We start from the raw sequence: 23,216 nt of genomic DNA on the forward strand, positions 1-23,216 counted from the left end.
GACAATGAGTATGTCAAATCCATCTTGCCTTAGGGCCACGTAGGAGATATGGCAGGGTGAGGCTGGTGTGAGCAGTTTGTCACAGTTGTTCCCTGGGGTGATAATGGATGAGCAAGTCTTTGGGTAAGCCGGGTTCCCAGGCTGGGTACTGCCAGCAAATGTGAACTTCTAGAGTTTGGGTGTCAGAGCTAAAAAGAAGAGGAAGACCTGGTCTTCCTGCATCCTTGGGAAACACCCAAGCTCCCACGTAAGCCAGAGAAGGCTGGGGGCTGTTCAACTTTGTGAGGGCTTCATGACGTAGGGCGCAGGTGTTAAGAGTTTGATGTCTTTTCCCGTGCTTGGCTGGGCCTTCCTGACCCTTGTACTGGGACTGGAGAAAACTTGGTTTGCATTACAAGATGTGCACTGTGCTTGGAGTCTGTGGTGAGCAGAGTGGTAGAAGTGGGCAGGCTTCATGCAAAGCATGATGGGGGCTGAGGGAGGGGCGTAGTAGGAAAGAAGATCAGATGTGGTCTGCAGAGGCCACCCTGGGCCGGGCACAGGGCTACACACAGTTGAATCACCCACTGCATCTCTACCAATACTGCCAGCCAAAAACCCACTAGACGCTAGAAGAACTACACTCATTGACTGCACCTAAGAGGCTTGACCTTAGAAGAAGGTAACATTCTCCTAATCAAACCCTTAGCATTCTACTGTGGAGGTTCTTGTTCTGTCACTTTAACTTCATTTGCTCGCTGGCCCTTTAACCCCCAAATTAACCCCGCTATGCTGCTTTTGGCATTGCTGAGCTTCTGACCTGGCCTATGATAATGTTGATACTGCAATGAGTTCTCCTCTAATCTTTGGTTGGTTTAATTTACTAAGTTGCATTAACCTTGGATTCTTGTGTTTTCTATATTGGACCTAATTTTTTTTTTCTTTTTATCTATTTTTTTTCCTCTGTTTCTGTCTCTGCCTTCTCTTTTCTTCTCCCCGACCCTGACCCCTTCCTGTGTCTGTCGTCATACCTGTCATCTTGGACGTCACTTGGGACATCCCCACTGCCACGTCTATTTTTCAACCAACTACACTCTCTGTGGGGACCCCCCCCACACCCCATTGCTTGACAATGCAGCCACTTTGGGATGCACCTCTGCGTCCTACACGTTTGTCTCCTTGCTTTTCTCCGCAGTGACTCTTCTTTTGCTCTGTTAGGAACTTGAACGGGAGGATTCCGTTTGCTTCAAAGCCCCCCCAGATCCTATGGAAATGACCGGTACCCCTCCCCCCTCTTTGGAAGAACCTTGTCAGAGCCACTGTAGCTTGGCCATAGCCTCTGAGCAAGCAGCGTTCAGTGTGGAAGAGGAAAGTTTTGCATTGGGAAAAAGCTTTACCTCCTGACATTTCTGCCCTTCACAAACCCTCCTGTGCCACTTGATAAGGAGTCTGCCCCTTTTTCAGAGCAGTTAACAACAGCAGCAAAAAAAAGAGAGAGAGAGAGAGAAGAATCTCAGCACTCTTTCTTTATTACTTTTTTTTAAAGCATCATACTAGGTTTACAGAGAAGTTTTTACATATCTGCTACTTACTGCATTTTTTGGTTCATATCTAAAATAGAGCAGAAGGAGAATTCTAAGGCCTTGGAAAGTTTGTCTCAGATTATTGAGATCAACACAGCCCATCTCATTCTAACCCATTACCTCTCCTCCACCCCCAGGAAGTAACTGATTTTGCTTACCCATGTTGGAAGACCTAGATGTGGTGATCCATTAAGCACTCTGCTGATCGGATGGGCCAATCGAATGCCCCTGTGGCCCATGCACTGGGGGACAAACAATTGGATACTGTTAGATAAAGTCTGGGGGGGGACTGATGAATGTTCTAGAATGCCAGTTCTATCACCTCTGTGAACAGGGCAAAGCCGTTATATGTCCCACACATGTCAGCTTTGAAAGGTGTTTATTTCCCAGATGTGTGACTCCACTGCTTCCCAGAAGCTTGTCACACCAATGGGTAAGGGGAGAGTCTCTGGGTTCCTGGGGTTGTTGACCAGCCATGACCTGCACCGTGGCTATAAGCGTAGTATGTAGGACAGGTTGGAGGCACCCACTGTGAATGAGACGAGAGGTTTCTACTTTCCCCAAACATGCTCGCAGCTGTACCCGCGGAAGGTCGGGGCCCCTACCAGAGTGCTCAAAGCCACCGTATCAATAAATTCAGGTGGAGACTGTGGCCACTTCCACCGTGCCCTAGCTTGCCTTCCCTATTGGTGTCTTGGTTTGATGATACGTCTCAAAGTCTCGTGAAAAGCTAAGTACCCCTGTCTGCTATTGGGGAAGGAAACGCAGGGCTGGGTCCTGCCCGGTCATGGGATGGACCTTCGATGGGATAAAATCTCCCGCACTGCAGTCACCTGTCATTCTACCTGTCTCTTCTCTGACCATTTCCACAAAAGTTGGATTTACATTCTCTTTAGGTTCTTTTTGTATATTTTTTTCTGTTGCTTTTTTTTTCTTTAATGTTCAAAAATTAGCCTTCAAAACTAGCCTTGAAATAACCCCACACTGTGGTTCTCTGGTCAAAGACCACCTGTTGGCATCCGCTGGTGCCTCCAGCAGTCAGTATAGAGACTCCATACTGCTCACTAGCTCAGGCAGACAGTGCCATCTGCCCAGGCCGGAACCTCAGCAATGGAGCCCTGGGCCTCTTCCAGAAATAGTTCTTAGATACAGGGTAAAGCTGTAGAGAACAGAAACCTGGAGTGAGAATTATAGATGACTTAAGGAAAACGGTCGTGAAGGCAGGAGAGGCCCTCATCATCTCCTGGCCATTCCGATTGGTTAGAAGCCACTTGCCTTCATCATCCTATGGGAAGCAGCCCAGGCTTCTACCTCAGCCTGATCCCAGGTCCATCCACAGTGTTACTATTTCTAAAAGGACCTTTGAAGATCTATTCCTACATGAGAGATCTAGACACCACCCTGATGCCGCAGCCCTCAGCCACCTCTTGGTACCTGCTGGTGATAGATCCAGGGTTCAGTTATAGAGAGAGCATCCATGCTGCTCAACAGCTCAAATAGGCAGAAACCTCTCCTCTGAAGCCTGGGCCTTTTCCCACCAGCACAGCAGAGCAGTGCATTTGTGGAGGGTCGTTGCAACCAATCCATTCAGACCTTTTGCTTGTAGCTTACAGTGGTCCACCCCTTGGCAGACAGTGTCCACGCCCACCTGAGCACACCAGACTCTTGAGGTCCCGCCAGGAGTCCTTAGGAGAGGAACTCTCAGAGAGCCTCCTCAGCCTCCTGCCTCTGTGCCCTGCATCAGTACCACCCCCACACGCAACCCGCCCGTGGGGGCTCTCTGCTCACTTTTGGAATATTTATACAGCAGGTTTGGATCACGTTTTTTTCTACTAATAAGAATGTTAACCATGTTGTGTAGATAATCAGTGAGGCCTTTATGAAGTTTACACCTTCGCATTATTAAAGGATATAACGGTTTGTGTGAACTCGCCGTTCGTGTGTTCTGATTTCTGTTTGCTCCATGTGTGCCCAACACAGTGTCAAAAGGCCTTTTCCTTCACCCCGCATCAACCCAATAGCCAGTTACCTGGAGAAACATTCACACTGGGCCTCACATTTGTAGCCTGAGACTGGAGTTCTGGCCAATGGAGATTTATTTTTCCCTTCCTCGTGGGGGCGCTCTAGGCTTTCCTGGTTCTCCTAAGACACACCATGGGTCTTGGCTACATTGGAATTCTTAGCAAGCAGGGAGAGAGGGTTATGCTTTTGCAGAAGTGGGGAGGTGGTCACTCTGGGGACAGTGACACATTCTGAGCCACCAGATACATCACTCTGGAGCAAAGCCTTCCAGTTACACAGCCACCTAGACTACTCCTGTCAGAGGCTGAAACTGAGAGAAGTGTCTGTTGGGAAAGTTACATTCTGATTGGAATCACACTTAAGACACCTTGCACAAACGCCTAAGACCAACCATCAGTGGTAGCCAGTTTGAGGATGACATAAACAGATGTATAAGGGATTTGTGAATGAACTAGACCCCTACCTAAATGAACCATTCTGAAAATCTGAGAGTCAGAGGAGAGGGAGGGGGCAGGGAGGGAGGAACTCCTGCACCTAGATCTCATGGACACAATGGCTTGGGCCCATCAGGACTCTGGTAAAGTGTGAGGCCTGTATTCTCATTCAAAAGTATAAGTTAGGTATCTGTGGGTCTCAGTCTTGGAGCAAGCCTGTTTGCTTTTGAATGCCAACTTCCCAAGATGGTAACTGCAAAGACCAGTGGCCTCAGCCTTGTAGTAGCCTCCCTGCTCTGGGCAGCTCTGACATCAGAGGCTGTAAAGGGACTGTTCTCAAGAAGTCATTGCATGTAGGATATACAAGAAAGATGGGGAAATCATGGTGGCAAATGCAGTAACAGAGCCTCTCCACAAACTTGGGGTTTAAAAAAAACACTTTTATGAACTGTTACATGAAATGTGGGGAAAACGTTTACCCCTCCAGCGTTCCTTGACTAAACAATCCTAGAATGCTACTAAGAAGGAAGTGAACATGGCCTGTCTTTGTTTACCACTTCTTTTTGTGGATGTAGGCAGCATTCTCCTTCCAATTTGAGTTGGAAGTCTTAATTCTTAGCATGGTGGCCCTCTTCCTTCAGGAAAGTCTGCTTTCTCTGGAGCTGTTCAGTCCCATAGGCCCGGTCCGGTTATCAGTAGTGGCTGCACAGCTTTAGCTCGGCGATGGATCCTAAAATCTGCTGTGGTTCACTGTGATACAGGAGAGGAATCGTGGGCCCCCTTTGTATCAGCTTGGGTACTTGTTCCATCCCTGATTCCTGTGCCTCATCCCAAGGATTATAATTCCAGAGAAATAGGGAGCCCCAGAATCTGAGTACCCCCAAGAACTCCACCAGAGTGAGTCAAAGCATTGGGTTTTTAAAGAAAAAATAAAAATCACAAGAATTAGTGATTTAAGATGGACTAGACCAAGTGTTTCTGTCCTCCAGGAAAAAAACTCTTTCTCAGTGTATACTAGAGAGAGTGGCTTAGGGAATCTGTTCCATGTGCACAGTTACAGACTTGGAATAGTGGGCACTTGTGGTTAAAGAAGACTTGCAGACATCCTATACAGAATGCCCTGCTGGGTACCACATTGGGATCCCAAACATTACAACATCTCTACCCAGGGTTGTCTCACCTTTGCTTGAATGCCTCCATCAGGGAGCTCACCCACCACGGCTCTGTTTTGACTAGCAGGTGGTTCGCCCTTTCTCGTGTGAAGTTGCAATCTTCCCTCATCCCCATAATTAGCATCTATTGAGTGGGACAAAGCTACGTTTACTTCCTTATGACACACCTGTAAATATTTAGAAGCAGGCTTAACACAATATTCAAGTGTACAACAGATATTCTGTGAACAGGTTATCTTGAATGCTGGAGAAATGAGACAGGACACCTGCTAAGGTGGCCTAGAGGGAAAGGCTAGACATGATTAGAATGAATAGAAAGTAGTAGGTGGTAATGAAAAAGAGAATAAAAGAGATCGGGGGAGACTACTCCAAGGCAGTATGAAGTCTGAGGCCCGAGGGCCTCTGATGGGGGTCTCATTAGGAAGGAAGTTTTCCAGTCAGTCAATCGGCCCTGGGACGGGATTGGCTGGTATGCTCAGAAGGCGAAACACAGAAGGTTTGGAACTCCTGATTGGTGGTAGTAACCTTGAATTCAATTAGAGGGCTGGGCAGAAGCCGCAGAACATTCAACCAAGGGCGAATGTTCTGTGGACTGTATATCAAATGGAAGGAGAGACCACTGCTGTACACTTCATTGGTGTCACTGCACATACAGTCTTTCACCCTCATGCTCCTCCTCTCCAGTGCGCCCAGAACCAGGGCAGCCTCCCAACTACATCTGCTGAGCCCAGAGCGGAAACTCAGCCAGCGCTGTGTCCTCACACATCCACCAGGTCTCAGTGCTTCACTTCTCTTTTTTTTATTTTTTATTTATATTTATTTATTCATTTATTTATTTTTTGTCAGTCGTGGGGTTTGAACTCTGGGCCTGGGCACTGTCCCTCAGCTCTTCAGCCCAAAGCGAGTGCTCTACCACTTGAGCCACAGTGCCACTTCCAGTTTTCTGGTGCTTTATTGGAAATAAGAATCTCACAGACTTTCCTGCCCAGGCTGTCTCTGAACGGGGAATCCTCAGATCTCAGCCTCCTGAGTAGCTAGGATGACAGGTGTGAGCCACCAGCCCCCTTTATTTTGTTTTATTTTTTTAATTTTTTGTCAGTTGGCGGGGCTTGAACTCAGGTTCTAAGCACTGATCCTGAGCTCTTTTGCTCAAGGCTAGTGCTCTTCCACTTTGAGCTACAACACCATTTCCAGTTTTTGAGTGGTCAGTTAGAGATAAGAGTCTTACAGGGACTTTTCTGCCCAGGCTGGATTCAAACTGAAATTCTTATATCTCAGCCTCCTGAATAGCTAGGATTACAGGAGTGAGCCACCAGTGCCTGGCTTACTTCTCCTTTTTAAGAACAGGCTCGGCTATAGAAGAGTCTATGTAAAAGTCTCAGACCTAGTGCCATTGAGTGCAAATGCACAGGTGTATACACACACACACATTCACATATACACACTCACACTCAAAACCACTTTCAACTCCTCCAGAAAGTATGAACATACACCAACCAGTTTACTAATGTCTGGACACTGTCATGGCTTTAAGCCACTAGAATGGAAAATACAAGGCTAAGATGCCCAATTCATTCAAGAAAGCCACTCTGGCTTCTCCTAAGGATCTAGAAAGCCTGTGGTGCCTTTGTTCTCACAGGGGTGAGGGCCATGGGGAAGCAGATTGGCGCTTCCTTCTCATATAACCAGCCAGAAGCACCTCTGCATTAGCAGGCTGCTGAGGAGAATGACCCACTCTAGCTGACAGCTGAAGTGAGCAGCTGACCTTCTGGTTATACCCAGAGACGAGGTAGCCAGAGTCCTCTGCTAGTTGTGAGTCTGCCTGAGGGCACAGGGTGAGGTCCTCCGTACAAAGTTGAATAGGACCCACTAGGGAGCCTGAGGAGGAAAACTCTGAGAAGCAATCCAAGGTCCCAAAGAGACTTAAACCATTGATGTGCTCCAACTCAGGCCCCATGGCAGCCAGAGTAGTAGGTTGCGAGTGGTCCTGTGTGGTTTGTAGGCCAGTAGCTCATAACCAGAACTGGGGTTTGAAGTGGACCAGCCAAGAGTCACAGCCACTGGGAAAGTTGTTCAGTGGTTGCACAAGGATCCCTGGAATGGGCAGAGCATCTTCCCCCAGGAGCACAGGCTATATGAGAAGATAACAGTGGTGGGGTTTAGCAGTACATACATGTAATCCCAGCATTTGGGAGGTTGAAGCAAGAAGACCATGAGTTCAAGGCCAGTCTGGGCTACATATAGTAAGACCTTAAAAGGAAGGGAGGGAGGGAGGGAAGAAGGAAAGAAGAAATGGGGGGTAGGGAGGGAAAAGAAGGAAGGAGTGAACGAACCTAGGCACGGTGACCCAAGTCTGTGATCCTAGCTATTCAAGAGGCAGAGATGGAGGAATCTTGTGCTGAGGCCAGCCAGCATAAGAGTCCAAGAGAGTCCATCTCAGTCATCGCTGGCTGCCTGCCTGCTATCTTACCTTCAGGGAAGCACACTGGCTGGGCCCAGTGGTGTGCAGCTTTCACCTCCAGTGAAGCACAAGGAGGAAGACTGCAGCCCAGGCTGGCTGGCCCATGTAGAAAGGGAGAGAGAAAGGGGCCGCAGGTGGAGCTCAGTGGTAGAGCACCTGCCTTGGAAGTGCTCAATGCTCAGCAAGAGAGGGAGAGAGGGAGGAAGGGAGGGAGGGAGGGCAAACATAGTGGCTATAGTGCTGATTAAATGCCCCATCTATAGTGCTGGCTACTATGGGTCACACAGCGCTCCCATTATCTGTGTGATGCATGAATGGCAGGATGCTGGGCCCAGCCCACCAAGCATAGGAAGCTGAGTTTGGGGTCAGATGGGACCAAGCCCCAGGTTGTATTGCCCATAGTTCTTTACTCAATTCCTGAGATCTTGGGTAACCTCAGGAGACCCCGAGAGTACAGGAAGCTTGCTTGCTTGCTTGCTTCCTCCCTTCCTTCCTTGTTGCTTGCTTGCTTCCTTCCTTCCTGCCTTCTTGCAATTGTGGACTCAAGTCTTTCCAGAAGAAAAACTAACCAGCAGTGCCTATATTTTAGATGGGGCTCATTGCTTCCATGCTGACATATAGGCAGAGTTCTGCATGGGATCGTGTATCCCACACCATCGCCCCTTGCCTTACCTTGCCTCTCAGACACTGCTGGCAGTCACCAAGGGTCAGCGGGTGCATCTTGGTCAACTGATGTCAATCACAGCCATGCAGGGAGCCGAGCCTGGGTCCTTCTGTGATAGCATTCGGGACTGTAGGTGAACACCAGGGAGCTAGACACAGAAGCTGAGTCGTTCAGAGTGAGTCCCACCAGAATGGCAGCCGGATACTGCTGGGAATGTGTTTGCCAGGGTGCGTGTGTGGGAATGGCTGTGTGTGAGTGTGTAGCGTCACGTGGGTCTGCTGGTTTCCCTGAAGTCTGATGCAAGCTTGCCTAGCTCCTAGACGGTGAGTATTCCCAGACATCTTTCACCTTACCCATCAGGCCTGGGGAGACGCCACATCTCTGGAGTCATGTGACTTCATTCAGCTTGCTGGGCGGTGGCAGAGCGGGGATGAGCTGTGAGCCCTGGGTTGCTCTGGAGCGGGGTGGGGGCGGGGGATTCGCTAGAGTTACTTGCAAAAGGGGAAGAGGAGAGTAAGGCACCCATCCCATTGGCCCTGACATCCTTGCTAGCTCCAGGCAACCCTGGAAATACCATTTGCAGCCATTAGGGACCCTGTCCCTCCCCTCACAGCCTGAAACCGGCCACCATTACCTGCCTGTCCTGAAAGTAAAGCCTTTTGCTCAGGTACCAGACACATATCACAGTGCCCAATCACTTTGTCCGCATCCAATATCCCCAGATGTTGTGTGGCTGCGCTCAGCCTGCTCCCAGAACTCAGGAAGGCTGAGTGGGTGATTGGAGACATGACTCCCAAATCCCAACTTACATCTTCACATACTGCTGTCTCCTAGGTGAACCGAGGCAGCCATTTCTCCCCTCTGGAAGAGGTAGAGATGCTGTTGTCTCCACAGCAGGCACGCGGAGGCCAGAGAGAAGGTGCCACTGAGCATGCGTGCCATGGCTTTAGGCTCTAGGCCCTCCCTAACCCCAAGGGCAGTAGATCACAGGGTCAGAAAACTCTTCTCTCAGTCTGTTAACCACCAGCCATCTCTTTCCCCCTCTTAAGCCAACGGCAGCCCCACCTCGGGCCTGAGCACCGGAGCCATCGTGGGCATCCTCATCGTCATCTTTGTCCTGCTCCTGGTCGTGGTGGACATTACCTGCTACTTCCTGAACAAGTGTGGCCTGCTCATGTGCATTGCCGTCAACCTGTGCGGAAAGGCCGGACCTGGGGCCAAGGGCAAGGACATGGAGGAGGGCAAGGCCGCCTTCTCGTGAGTACAGCCCTCCCTCACCCTCACACCGGGCCCTGCCCCTAGCCAGGACCCAGCGGTGTGTCACACCTCAGAGCTGCCCTTCAGAACCACACTGACCTTGCCTTTAGCTCTCCTTCCCCAGGTTGAAACCCTGAGAGGCAGAGCATTATGGGAAGTCTCTAAGCATGGTGGTGGGGTTACTTGTCAGAAGTTTGGAGATCCCCGGGAAGGTCACCTGAATAAGAGACTCATCAGAGCTGAGGCTGAAGAAGAGCCCAGATGGAAGTGGGTGGCCAGCATTTTAAGGGGCGCATTACCTACCTGGCTCTCATTCATTCACTCGTCTTTTCATCACCCGGCAAAACATTTCTCCTGTAGCTCCAGAGTGCAAGGCAGCGTTCCCAGGCTCTAGGGAGCCAAGCAGATAAAAAGCCACGTCCTGGGGTGAGCCAATGGTCCCAAGGCTGTTTCCTCCAGCAGCATTTCTGAGGAAATGGATCCTGAGCAAATTGCAGGCGCTTTGAGGGCCCTCAGCTGCTGCTGAGAAGGGACAGAAGGGGGCGATGGTTACTCGCATCGCACATGCCTGCGATATACCTCTACATGCACACATGCACACGACCCTCCATATACATACTTCACAACGTACATGTATATGCGTGTGTGTGCTTTTGAGCACTTGCTCTCTCACTGCCGTAACATGCTATGCGCTTGGTATGCATTGGCTCATTTAACTCAGACCAGGTGAAATGCATCCTCACGCTTGCCACTGTCTTTGGGTGAAGACACTAAGGCAGGGCTGATTCCATTAGCTGCTCAAGGTGACACAGCTCTTGAAAGTTGGGCTGTGAGGCTTGTACACTCCTCCCTGACTCCGAGGCCCAGCCAGCCTCACCCGAGACCTAGGTACCTACCTGAGCGGTAGCTGTTGCCCTACCCACTGCCGGATTGCGTCGGGATCTAACCAGCAGAACTCCCCACAGGAAAGATGAATCCAAGGAACCCATCGTGGAAGTTCGAACAGAAGAGGAGCGGACCCCAAACCACGACGGGGGGAAACACACAGAGCCCAATGAGACCACGCCACTGACAGAGCCTGAGTATGTGGTGGGGGGAGGGAGGGCGGAAGGGAGGACTTGGCACCTGTTTAGTAGAACCCCACACTCCCACCTCATCACCCTACCCATGCCTTCCCTGCTTCCTACCCTCGGCTTCCGGCCAAACATGGCAGGCCTGGATTCTGAAGCCATTGGGCCAGAAGACCTACTTGGCCGGGCAGCGCTTGAACCCACTGTGCTTCAAGGGAAGGCATTCTTGGCTCTATTATGTACCAAGGGGGAATCTCAAGTTACATACCTATTCTAGAGATGGCCTCATGGAGAGAGGCTTGGCCAATCCTGTTGAGGGTCACTTACAAACATAGTCCTGTGCAATTTTCCTCCTAAAAGAATCAGAGTGGTGAGGAGACCTGGTAGAGTTCCCTGACCCCTCTGCTAATCAGAAGCCTCCTGGGAGGGGTGTCCTCAGAGACCCCGACCAGCTGTGTTTGTCCTGCCTGGCTTGGTGGGAGAGGATCCTGGGGAGCTGCTAGGAATAGAGCTGTGTCTGGAAGAATGCATAGCTCTCGGGAGCCATGGGATCACATGTTATCTGCTTTCTGTTCCTCATCCTTGCCCTGCGGAGCCCTGCAGGGGAGTTGCCAGGGGTCAGTTCTTCTGGGGCCCAGGAAATCTTGCCCTGCCTCTTCTTGGCGTGGAGATCCTGGAGCGGGCATCCGAGAGCTGAGGACCTGTGTGTGCAGGGGGTGGTGGGAGCACTGTACAGAGAGCTGGGGGTCCGTCGGCAGGGAAGAAAGCTTTAGCCAGAGCCCCTTTGCGACTGCCACGTTCTTTGTCGTCTCCTGTAACCTCTTCTGCCCGCCTGGGCGTGTGCCTTCTCTTGGCGTGCTTGTTTTCTCTGTGACCCAGTGTTCCTGCCTGTACGTGAATGCATGACCCACCCACCGTCCCCCGCCTCTCCTTCTCTCCGGCCCTCCTGCCCGGCTCTCTCTCTTTCTCTCTCTGTCATGTCTCTGCTTCATCGTGTCTTCTCTTCTACTTCCTGTCCTCCCCACAGGCTGCCTGCCGACACCACAGCCACTGTCGAGGACATGCTGCCTTCTGTCACCACCGTCACCACTAACTCTGATACTATCACCGAAACCTTTGCCACTGCTCAGAACAGCCCCACCAGTGAGACCACCACCCTCACTTCCAGTATTGCCCCTCCGGCCACTGCCACGCTGGACTCCAATTCTGTGCCCGCTGGCCAGGCCACCCCTTCCAAGGGGTCTGGGGTTGCTGCCTCCTCCCCTCCCCCAGCCTCAGCCCCCAAGATCGCCCCCCTCGTTGACCTAAGCGATACCCCCACCTCAGCCCCGGCTGCTAACAATTTGTCCTCTAGTGTCCTGGCCAATCAAGGAGCCGTCCTCAGCCCGAGCGCCCCACCCAGTGTCGGGGAGGCCCCCAAGACCCCCCCCACCAGCAAGCCCAGCCCTCCCCCAGCCTCCGCCCCAACCGGGACAGCCAGTCCCGTAGCGTCTGCCCCGGCCACAGAAGCCCCCCAGGCCAAGCAGGAGACCCCCAGCACCAAAGGCCCGGACCCAGAGCCCACCCAGCCCAACACCGCGAAGAACCCACCCAAGGCCTCCCCAGCCTCCGCTAGCCCGAAGAGCGAGGCTGCCTCCGTCACCGCCACAAACCCTTCCCAGGGCGAGGACTTAAAAATGGACGAAGGGAACTTCAAGACCCCAGATATTGACCTTGCAAAGGATGTTTTTGCAGCCCTGGGCTCTCCTGCTCCCGCCGCTGGGGCCAGTGGACAAGCCCCTGAGCTTGTATCTTCCACTGCCGAGAGCTCGGTTCCACCGGCACCAGCCAAGATCGAGTACGACCTCTCTCTGTCTGCTGTCATTGGGTTGTGTCCTGTGTGCGTGTGTGCTGCGTGTGCTGTGTCCTCCTTGTTAGATGTGTCCTCGGCCTCCCCCGGGGGCTTCTCTGAGTGACTCAACCAGAGGGCTGGGCTGAGGTAGAAGAAGGGACAGCCAGCAGGGTCCTGGTGAACCAGGAGAGGAGCCACCAACCTCCTGCTCGCTAATTAGGCCACCTTAATTACGTTTTATCTCATCATCCTGGCTGCACTTCTGTTCTCCTTGGAGGTTGCCTTGCAGTCAGACCCCTGAGGAAAGAGCTAAAGGAGGCCACGGTGCCTGTGTCTGCCACCTGGGCCCACAGTGATGTGGGGGACAGGGACATTCAGGGACAGGGCTGAGTGCTCCCCCAAGAGAGGCACCAGAGAGCAGGAAGAAAAGACACAGCTCTGCCCCTCCCCCCCCCCCAGGTCTGGTGAGGTAGCCACACACTAGCCAAGGTAGCCACAGTTGACTTCTGTTGGCCTTTAGAGTATCTGGGAAGATCGGTCAAAAAAGAATGAGCCAGGCACCGGTGGCTCACCCTGTAATCCTAGCTACTCAGGGGGCTGAGATCTGAGGCTCACGGTTCAAAGCCAGCCCACGCAGGAAAGTCCATGAGACTCTTATCTCCAGTTAACTACTCAAGAAACAGAAGTGGTACTGTGGCTGAAAGGATTAAAGGGCTAGCCTTGAGCAAACATTGCTCAGGGACAGCGCCTAGGTCTCGAGTTCAAGCCCCATAACTGTCTGCTGGGTCTCTTAAGTCCCAGGTCCTTACGATTTCCAGTTTCTCATCATGTGGTGCTTCACACCACGGCACTGAAGGCTGAGGTCTGTGCCGGTTCCCCGCAGCCTTGGCTCTCTGGCTTCTGGGATCCATGGCTGGTGACAGAGGCAGGCCTGGGTTTTCTGTGGAGGTTCCCAGGGCTGTCTCCACATAGCTGGTATGATGCCAGCAGGCTGTAGCCCAGAGCCCTCATCTGGGTGTCAGGAAGTTAAAGGACTGCCCTCCCCACCCCGCACCCCCCAACAAGCAGCCCTCTCCAGCCTCTCTCCCCCTTCGCTATTTTCTCACTTGGACTATGTAGAGGCTACAGCATGGAGGCCAAGGGATGGAGATGGGAGGGCGGGGAGATGTTAGAGACGGGGGTAAGGAGGGAATGGGCCAGCAGGAAAGAGGTGGTTAATAGTGGGTAAAACAGTATAAGCAGCCTAGGACATAGCAAGCTGAGCTACTGACGCACAGTTTGTCCAGGTGAGAAAAGGGATTCCTTTTCCACCCCTTGCCCTGCCTCAAGTTTTATGAAAGACTGCAATTGAAGGCTGCACACTTAGGTCTTTTTACAAGTCATTGTGCCTGGAGTTAACTGGGAAATTGGCTCAGGATACAGCTCCCAGGTGACTGCCAGTGTACCTCCAAGGTTAGGAGCCAAAATCACAGAAGCTCCCCACCCCTTCCCCAGGGTATGGCAAAAAGTGGGGTGATGGGGGAGATGTGTGCAGCAGTGCAGCAATTGTGTCTCAGTGGTGCTGTTTGTCGATTCTCTGCAGGAAGGGCCCAGTAGAAGCAAAGTCGGAAAGCCAGGAGTCAGAAGCAAAGCCAGCGCCAGCCGAAGCCAAGACGGTCCCCAATGACACCACACAAACAAAGGAAAATGAAAGCAAAGCGTGATCGGTGCCAGGAAAAGTGACACAGCGGCTTCACCAGAGCATTTCCCAATGTCACACACACACTCACACACACACATGCGTGTGCACATGCGCACACACACACACACAAACACACACACAAAATCTCATTCCTCTAGTGTCTTTTGCCTTCAAAAAAGAAAAGAAAACTAAACAGATAAACATAGGACCTCCTTTTTGTAGGTTTATAGAAAGGGCTCCTTTGTTGCAAGAACATGAGACAAAAGGTTAAACCCAAACTAGGACACTCTGTTCCCTGAAACCATTTAAAAATCAAACAAAAGGACCCCAAATTAAGAATCTAGGAAGCTCAGAAAAAAAAAAATGTCTAGGTTCAGGAAGACCATACTTGGTGTAACCTAATTGGCACAGACCAGTTTTCAGAAAGGAAAAAAATAAAATAAAACAAAACAAACTTCCAGTCACTAAGACTAACTGGATGAACAAAGTCCACGCTTTATTTTTATACTTTCAGTCGAGTTGGACGTCTGTCAAACCTCATAAATAAGTTATCATTTCTGTTCACATTGTATTTCTCCCTTATGCAAAGTGTGTCACCCTTTCTAGCTGAATTCATTTCCCACGTAGATGCTTATTATTTCATAATTATGCCAAATTGCAAATTCTCGGGGAGGGGAAGGGTTCTCCATTTTCAGGATTCCGATTTCATTGGCTTCTTTTTCTTTCCTTTTTTCACCCCTCTTCTTTCCTTTCTGACAACTTTGTTTCCAGTGTTTACAAGTTGACATGTGTTTGACTTCAGTTCTCTGTTTCAATGTCCATGTAAAAAAAATACTGCCTTTTTTTTTTTTAAGTAACAAATATCGCCTAGAGGCAGCCTTATTTCATGAACATGGGACAACTTTGATTTGGGCGGCTCTTCCTCCCTGTCCTCATTTGCAGTTTTTGCCTGTGTCCAACTCAGGTAGAAATCCATCTCATTCTGACATTGTTTTGCCTTTGGACTTTTGGTTCTTTTTGGTGATCCTTCAGGGGTTAGACCACTTTCTGATTAGCTGCCGCCTGCCTGTGTCTATGACAAAGGAACTGACTCATGGGCACGCAAATGCTTTGTTGAATGAAGCAGAAAAGATTGTATAGTTGGGGCTGGTATTTGGTGATCACACATTTTGACCCCAAACATCCCCCTCTTTTTTTTTTTGTAGAAAGCCAAATAAAATATATACATACCATTTTCTTTTGAGCCCAGAATCTAGATTTGAGCAGAAGAGCATGTACACTTCAGGGAATTAGTGTCTTTTTTTTGGAAATCTGTTGAAGTGAAGTAACATTGGCCTTCTGTTCACTTAAGCAGCATTTGTTTTAAAACAAACAGAAAAAGGAAACAACAACAAAAAAAAAAACTATCTGGAGTCATAACACAACTTTCCTGGATTGGAAATCAAGTGAAGAGGGGAAAAAAATACAGAAACTTCAAGAGGGATGGGAGGGGGGAGAAGGGAAAAGCCAGCCCTTTGTATAGAAATTTTGCTTTTTTGTTTTTCATTCTACTTTAGAACTGCAAGCTTGTTGTGCACTGTGGATGCGTGAACTTTAGTGTGAAACGTGTTTTTTGTCATAGTATTGAAATAAAACTTTCAACATAGTTTGGTTGTGGAAAGGTATAGCAGATAGTTCAGAAAAAAAAACACATATTCAGGAAACAAAGTATAAATCTTAAAAAGGAATTGAAGCCTTTAAGACAGAGGAAGTGAAAAACGGATTGTGATGATGACCACGATGATGGTGATAATAAAGAAGAAGAAGAGGACGAGAAGTCAACAGAAGTTGATCCTCGGGCTCTCGTTCCTTTCCTAAGGTACCACGCAGCAAGAGGCTAGGGTGGCAAGTCGGCCTCCACGCCCCCTCCCCCGTGTCCCGACATGTCTGCACTCTGATCAGTGGCGATGCTAGATGATAATTTCAAACTGTGAAAAATAATGGTCTTGTCATTTGCTAAATGTGGGGTTATGTTGCATTTTTCTCAGCTCCTGGGGATGGAAATGGAGGATTCCAGAACACACAGCCCTGTGACTCTAGTCTGCATGGATCAGTCATTCAAATGCACAGGAAAAAGGAAGGTGAAGACTGCTCTCCGAGCACCGAGCAGAACGGGAGAGGTGGGCACCTGAGGCAGGGAGGGCCTAGTGGTGATAGTGGAGGGGTTCTTCCGGTCACCAGGCTGACCAGGGGAATCGCTTTCTCACCTTGTGATATCAGTGGCCTGACCAACCAGGCCAAAGGCCATTCGATGCCTCCTGGAGATGGTTCCTCCAACTGGTTGGTTGTGTGTAGGCAAAGGAATTGGGGGTTCTGATGGTTAAGAGAAAAGACAAGAGGTATAGTTAGCCCATAGATAGCCTGGCCCAGGGTAGACAAGTCCTAGAACTCTGGCTAGGACTCCAAACTGCCCACCCACCCTTTGGTCTGCCTCTCCTGTGTTACATATTATGTTTGTCTCGGCATGCATGAGCTTTTATTTTTTTAAAGCGCAATGCTTCCTCTTAAAATCAGAGGGAATCACGTCATTTTTGAGATGTTCTATCTTTTATGTTAAGAGATACAAGCTTCTTGTTTCCCTTTTGGTTTTTTCTTTCTTTTTGCTTTTAAAGGAGGGATCAACTCCATTTGTTTCAATGTTGGTGTGTGTGTGTGTGTGTGTGTGTGTGTGTGTGTGTGTGTGTGTGTGTGTTATGCATATGTATTCACATAAAGAATGGCAAGGCCAAGTTCTACAGGAGGGCCACTAGGGTGCCATGAGCAGTTTCCCAGTCTGAAGGGCCCATGGTGTATATAGTTGCAGCTTTCGCAGTGGAGTTCTGTCTTCACGCTTTTCTATGGAACCTCCCACATCCCAGGGTTTCACCCTAGGCTGTCTGTCTGGTTGGTGGGTTTTTTTTTTAGACCTCCATGAACAAAGACCCTTACCCAGCATTCTGTACTTCGGGGGCCTTCTCTCTTGTTATAAAACCTTTTTACCAAGTGAAAACATCCACAACACCTTTGTTTCCATTCTCACCGGTGTAAATACTGAGTACTAACTGAGAATTTTGACTTTGCATTCTGTCAGAATACTTGTGTTCAATAAAAATTGAAAGGAAAAAAAAAAAAAAAAAAGCAATGCTGGTCCAACTGGGATTTCTTTCCATTCTATGAGAGAATGTGGTCTGCAAGACCAATGGAGACCTGTCTGTGCTAATGGTGTTGACCTTGTAAGCAAGGTCAGGGAAACCCAATGTCTTCAATGTGGGTAGCCTGAGTGGAGATTTCTGTATTTGTTTTAATCGGTTGATAAGTCCTAATTTAGAAAGGCCAGATATCAGATTGGGAAAGATTTCATTCACATCCTGGTTTTCCCATTTCCCAGTTGATCCTTAGAAGAATTACTGAATTTTTGCCCTTCCAAACCACCCCCCCATACCACCACCTCTTAAGAATCTACTTCCTCTTTGAGAAGACTAGATGTAACCTGGGGGGAGAGAATCAGTCCTGGTTAATGAACAAGACAATGGATATGTGAGTCTAGCATGGTGCTTTCTTGGCTCATTGAAGGATCCTATAAATAGGAGTGCGTGCTCTACAAGTCCAGTTGTAATAATTGCCAACACCCGAGCTTCAGTTCACAATGCTGAGATAGACACATGAGGCTCTTATACATGAGAAGCATGTTTCTTTTTGTTGTTTGGTGGTGGTGGTGGTGGTGGTGGCAGTGGTGGTTGTAAGACTTGAACTCAGGGACTTGGGTCCTTTCCTGAGCTTTTTTCACTTAAGGCTAGCAATCTACCACTTTGAACCACAGCACCACTTCCAGTTTTCTGGTGGTTAATTGGCGATAAAAGTCCCACAGAATCACAATCTTCAGATCTGAAGCCTCCCAAGTAGCTCGGTGTGAACCACCGGCATGCAGCTAGTGCCTTTCTTCTATTGCTCTGCTCTGCCCGACTGCATTCAAAGGCCCCAACTCAGCCCCTAGAGTTTGTCTCTGAGCTAGGTAGCATGAAAACCAGGCCTTGGCACAGAATTCTCTTGCCTGTGGTACTCAGGAAGAAGCAGACAATACTGCTGGAATTGCCCCACTGTGCTATGGGATCCAGAGTTCTTGACAGAGACCTGGCTACAGGGCCAAGTTTGCTCCAAGGGCAGGTACCCACCCTCAAGGGTGACACCACCATTACTTTGTGTCCTCAGTGCCTGTGCTAATGATACACAGCCACCTGCATCTGTGGGGTCAGAGGTCCAACTGCAAATGGTTTGGGGGGGAGGGGCAGGGAAGGAGACACAAATCACATTGCTTAGCAAAAATTGGATAAAGCAAGAAATTCTGGCCCTCTCCACTCGCCGATGAGGCCTTGCCTCCAGAACCTCCTTCCTCCAGATGACAGGAAGTACTGAGCATCTCCAAGAGGCTGAGGATGCAGCAATGGGCAAAACCCGCCCTCGAGTGGAAGCTATATGCAAGAACTAAACTCCTTGTGCTTGTCTTTAGGGCTACTCACAACCATTCCTGCTTAAAGGTAGGTATGACTGAGCCATGGATATAGTTCCCAACCCAAAGGAGTTCACATGTTCACTTCCACAAACAAGTGAGATGAAGTAAAACCATAAAAAGATCACTTAGAACTTCACACCTCTGCCAATGGCTGGAGTGCCTTTGTGGAATCCAGTTGGGCTTTTAATCCAGCGTATGTTTCTGAGCACTAGAAGAATGTTGTCTAATTTTCTGTGTGTGTGTATATGTGTGTGTGTGTGTGCACGCTATTCACATGTATTGGATGCAGAAAGGACACACAATCTGCATCACAAATATTTGACCCATCACTTTAAGTCTAGATAAACACTAAAACAGTGTAGCTCGTGCCGAGTTCCACAGGGGGTAAATACTTCCAAAATGGCACCCCCAGGCCAGGAGTGAGAGAGATGCAGCCTTACTTGGTGTTTCCACCAAATAGAAGCAGAGCCAGCCATAAAAACCCTGCCAGGTCACAGGCCATAGTAATAGGTGGTAATATGAATATAATGAATGTTATTAAATAATGCATAGCAAAGACTACATATACAAATAATAGTTGAACAACTAACTCCAGCCAGTACCTGCTAGACAGCCCTGACACTTTGAGCACTTCATTTGGAGCTCTTGTTAGCAAGGCATTATTTACCTGTCCTGTCTGACCCAGGGCAATGGACAGCACTGTGGACAAGATCCAGGGATTAAGGAAGAGAGTGGGGTAGTGGTCTCTGAAGGATGACATTGGAGCCGTGACTTGAGAGGAGGGAGGGATGGAAGTGGGTAAACATGGGAAGGAAAATACTCCAAGCAGAGGGAAGAGGACAAAGGCACCAAGGAAGGGACTTCACGGAATAGCTCTTTACTGGAGCAGAGAGCAAATGAGGGGGTAAGACAGAGAGTAAAGACAGAGGAAGGGACCAAAGGTATTGGTGAGCTCGATACATCATGTGGAGTCTGGAGAGCACACTGTTAGAACATCTCCCATTTCTTCAATGCAATGGAAAGTCAAGGGAAATTTTGTGAGCCTACATCTGACGTGAGTTTTCCCAATGACCGCTCTGGCTGCTGGCTGGCTAGCAGACCACAGAAGGTCAAGAGAAGAAACACACAAGACTTGGAGAAAAATCATGTGGAAGTGAATGTGGATTCGGAAGAGAAGAGAATGGAGCCCCAAACCCAGGAAAGAAAATCACAGGCAGCTCTATTTATTTATTCCAGAATAAATAAATAAGTAAATGGAGTTCAGGCATGGAGTTTAATTAGATGAAGATTAAATGTTGGCCACCTGTCCCTCCATCCTTGTCCTCCTCCACCCCGCCCCTGAGTGGGGCTGAAAATGCTCAGTGTCGCAGGAATTTCTGACAATTCTCCCCGAGAGAGAATTCACCCCACACACAGAACGCAGGACTTTCAAAGGAGCCTTTGAGGGGGCTGGGAATGGGGCCTGGTGGTAGAGTGCTTGCCTAGCTTGCATGAACCTCCAGGTTCGATCCTCAGTACTATATACACAGAAAAGGCCAGAGTGGCACTGTGGCTCAAGTGGTAGAGTGCTAGCCTTGAGCTGAAGAACTCAGGGACAGCACCCAGGCCCAGAGTTCAAGTCCTACGACCGACAAAAAAAAATAGCTCTTGAGGCCAGCTGAGAAAGACAGCCTCAGAGAGGATATCTGGTCCTCTCCTAGGGACAGATGTGACCTCCTGAAAATCCAAATGACAAAGCCCAAGGATGAAGGCTTAGCAGTGGAGCACATTCTAATAACACCAAATCAAACAGGCTACGGGACTTAAATTGATGCTAAATGCAATAGGACAAAGCAATGTAGATAGCCCCCAAAAATTACTCCCCACATTGACAGTTGGATTTTCTGTAGTGTTTCTGCTAACACTTCCTCTGGGAGGAATGATCTAAGCATTTACAAGTGTTCACTCATTTAATTGTATCCTAGATAGTACACACTATCACCCCATTTTCTACATAGGAAACGGTGGCATAGAGAGCCTAACATCTCACAGAAGTAAGAAGCAAGGCCATTCCACAACGGGCAGTGTACAAGCCATGTGTCTACCCTGTTAGTTCAGACCATACTTACGTGGCTACTGGGGTAAGGGGTAGGGGTGGGGTAGGGGTAGCTCTCCATAAAAATGCCTGCGTTTCCAGAATAGCCAGAAAATGACTCATGCCCACTGGGGTCTCCTACCAAATCTGATCACCAAAAAATACACTCAGCCTCTTGCCAACACTTAACCAATCTTTGGTGGGGAGGGAAGGGGAAGGAGGGAGGTCGGGGGTTCATGCCTCAGAGTTAACATGATTTCTCTGCCACCCTGATACATCAGGGACACCCTCTGCATGCATCTACCTATGTGCACCCCACCACACACACCTCCAGCCCCAGAATACCCGGGGTCTCAGCAGACATGGGGTGTAAGGAGAAACACCTAAAGAGTACTTCATGGTTGAGGCCTAGCTGGGAAGGGCACAGACCGAGCAAAAGCTGCCACCCAGTGGCCATCCTGAGAATCACAGGAAGACCAGGCCTTACCCCAAGCTGGCCTTGTGGATGGAAGCTACCGTCTTCCCTGGGGACTGAGAAAAGGGTTCTGAATCATTCCTGGACTGAGCCATCTGCATCCGCTGAACTCCAAAGGAGGAAATGCTGCCCAGCGCTGATTTGGAACCTTGAAGTGTACAGAATACACTTTCACCAAGTAAGAATAATGATATGACAATACTCATCACTGTTACAGGAACTTTGAAGGCTAGCAACCCAATGTGCCAGACACTTTAAAATATTATCTCTTGGGCTGGGAAGGTGGCTCAGTGGTAGAGCGCTTGCCTTGCATGCCTGAGGCCCTGGGTTTGATTCCTCAGCACCACATAAGCAAAAAGAAAAAAGCTGGAAGTGGCGCTGTGGCTCAAGTGGTAGAGCACTAGCCTTGAGCTGAAGAGCTGAGAGACAGCGCCCAGGCCCAGAGTTCAGACCCCACGACCAGACCCCCCCCCCAAAAAAAAATCTTTTTTGCCTCTTTTTTGGCCCTTGCATTTGATCCACTGGTACCATAGCCTCTTCTTGCTGATTGTATAGGAGAGGAGACTCACATAGACTTTTCATCCCAGGCTGGCTTCGAACCTCAGTCCTCAGACCTCAATCTCCTCAAATAGCTAGGATTACAGACACAAGCCACCAGATGCCTGACTCAAAATACCACCTTTCCATGCCCACCACAAATCTGCATTGGGTCAATGTATTGAGCGGGATGGTAATTTTCCTTTCTTCTGGTAACAGCTTTTTGAGGTTTGGAATGTTCCTTGCACTATGAGGATGTTTATGGAAACTCCTACTAATGTAAAAGAAGTGGTAGTGTGTGAATCCCTGAGAACAACCTGAAGTTTCTGGGTACCACCCAGGGAGAAGGCTCAGGACATTACTAACGATACCCAGGAAACAGGACAGAGCCTGCACCAAGCCTCATCAAAGGCCGTGCTTGGAGTCTCTCGAATTCCCAATCCCAGGATCCAACCTCCCATATTCCATTTTGCTGACGTCCATGGGGTTAGCTTCTTAAAAGGTAATAGCAAATGAGTAATTCTACTTCCTCTTCAATAAGTGAACTTAACATGTGAAAAGCAGCAGGTTGTAATAGTAACCATCAAGGTGGAGTTAGTACCAGATGCTAATTCCAAAACATGTGCTGCCCTCTTATTATGGATTTTATGGGGTTTGGGTTAGGGTTCTGGTTTGGTTTCGTTTCGTTTTGTGCCAGTACCAGAGCTTGAACTCAGGGCCTTGAGCTCTTGTGTTTCTCTCTCTCTCTCTCTCTGTCTCTCTCTCTCTCTCTCATATATATATATATATATATATATATATATATATTCACACACACATAATTTTATTTTGCTTAAGGCTGATGCTCTACCACTTGAGCCACATCTTCAGTAGGGCTTGCTGGTTAATAAATAGGAAACAGAATCTAGCAGACTTTTCCACAAGGTCTGAGCCTCCTAAGTAGACTGAATGTTTTGTCTTCCTAAAGCATGTGTTGGCCAGGCACTGGTGGCTCAAGCCTGTAATCCTAGCTACTCGGAGGCTGAGATCTGAGGATCTCAGTTCAAAGCCAACCCCAGGCAGGAAAGTCAGTGAGACTCTTATCTTCAATGAACCACTCCGAAAACTGGAAGTGGCACAGTGGCTCAAGTGGTAGAGCGCTAGTCTTAAGCTGAAGGGCTGAGGGACAGCGTTCAGGCCCAGAGTTGAAGCCCAACAACCAACAAAAAACAAATGCATGTTGGATTCCTAACTGCAGGGTGATATATTTTGAGGTATGTATCTGATATCCCAACTAAGTAAGCAACATAAATCCAAGGATTAAGATCCGGTTGGGCTGGGTGCTGATGGCTCATGCCTGTAATCCTAGCTACTCAGGAGGCTGAGATCTGAGGATCCTGGTTCAAAGCCAGCCCAGGCAGGAAAGTCCTTCCAGAAAACTGGAAGTGGTGCTGTGACTCAAGTGGTAG

At 49.1% G+C, this 23,216-nt stretch overlaps 1 protein-coding gene across 1 annotated transcript in view; it reads left to right on the forward strand.

The window, feature by feature from the left end:
* Positions 1-14,277, forward strand: part of Ncam1 (neural cell adhesion molecule 1) — a 61,497-nt gene extending 47,220 nt beyond the window's left edge. The window contains exons 18-20 of the mRNA XM_013009565.1: positions 9,365-9,572; positions 10,538-10,654; positions 14,056-14,277. Of these exons, the coding sequence (XP_012865019.1) occupies positions 9,365-9,572; positions 10,538-10,654; positions 14,056-14,176 (446 nt within the window). The 3' untranslated portion in view covers positions 14,177-14,277. The remainder of the gene's footprint in view (positions 1-9,364; positions 9,573-10,537; positions 10,655-14,055) is intronic.
* The last annotated feature ends 8,939 nt before the right edge of the window (positions 14,278-23,216 follow it).

Source organism: Dipodomys ordii, unplaced genomic scaffold (assembly GCF_000151885.1).
Source record: "Dipodomys ordii isolate 6190 unplaced genomic scaffold, Dord_2.0 Scaffold10, whole genome shotgun sequence".
Lineage (NCBI taxonomy): Eukaryota > Metazoa > Chordata > Mammalia > Rodentia > Heteromyidae > Dipodomys > Dipodomys ordii.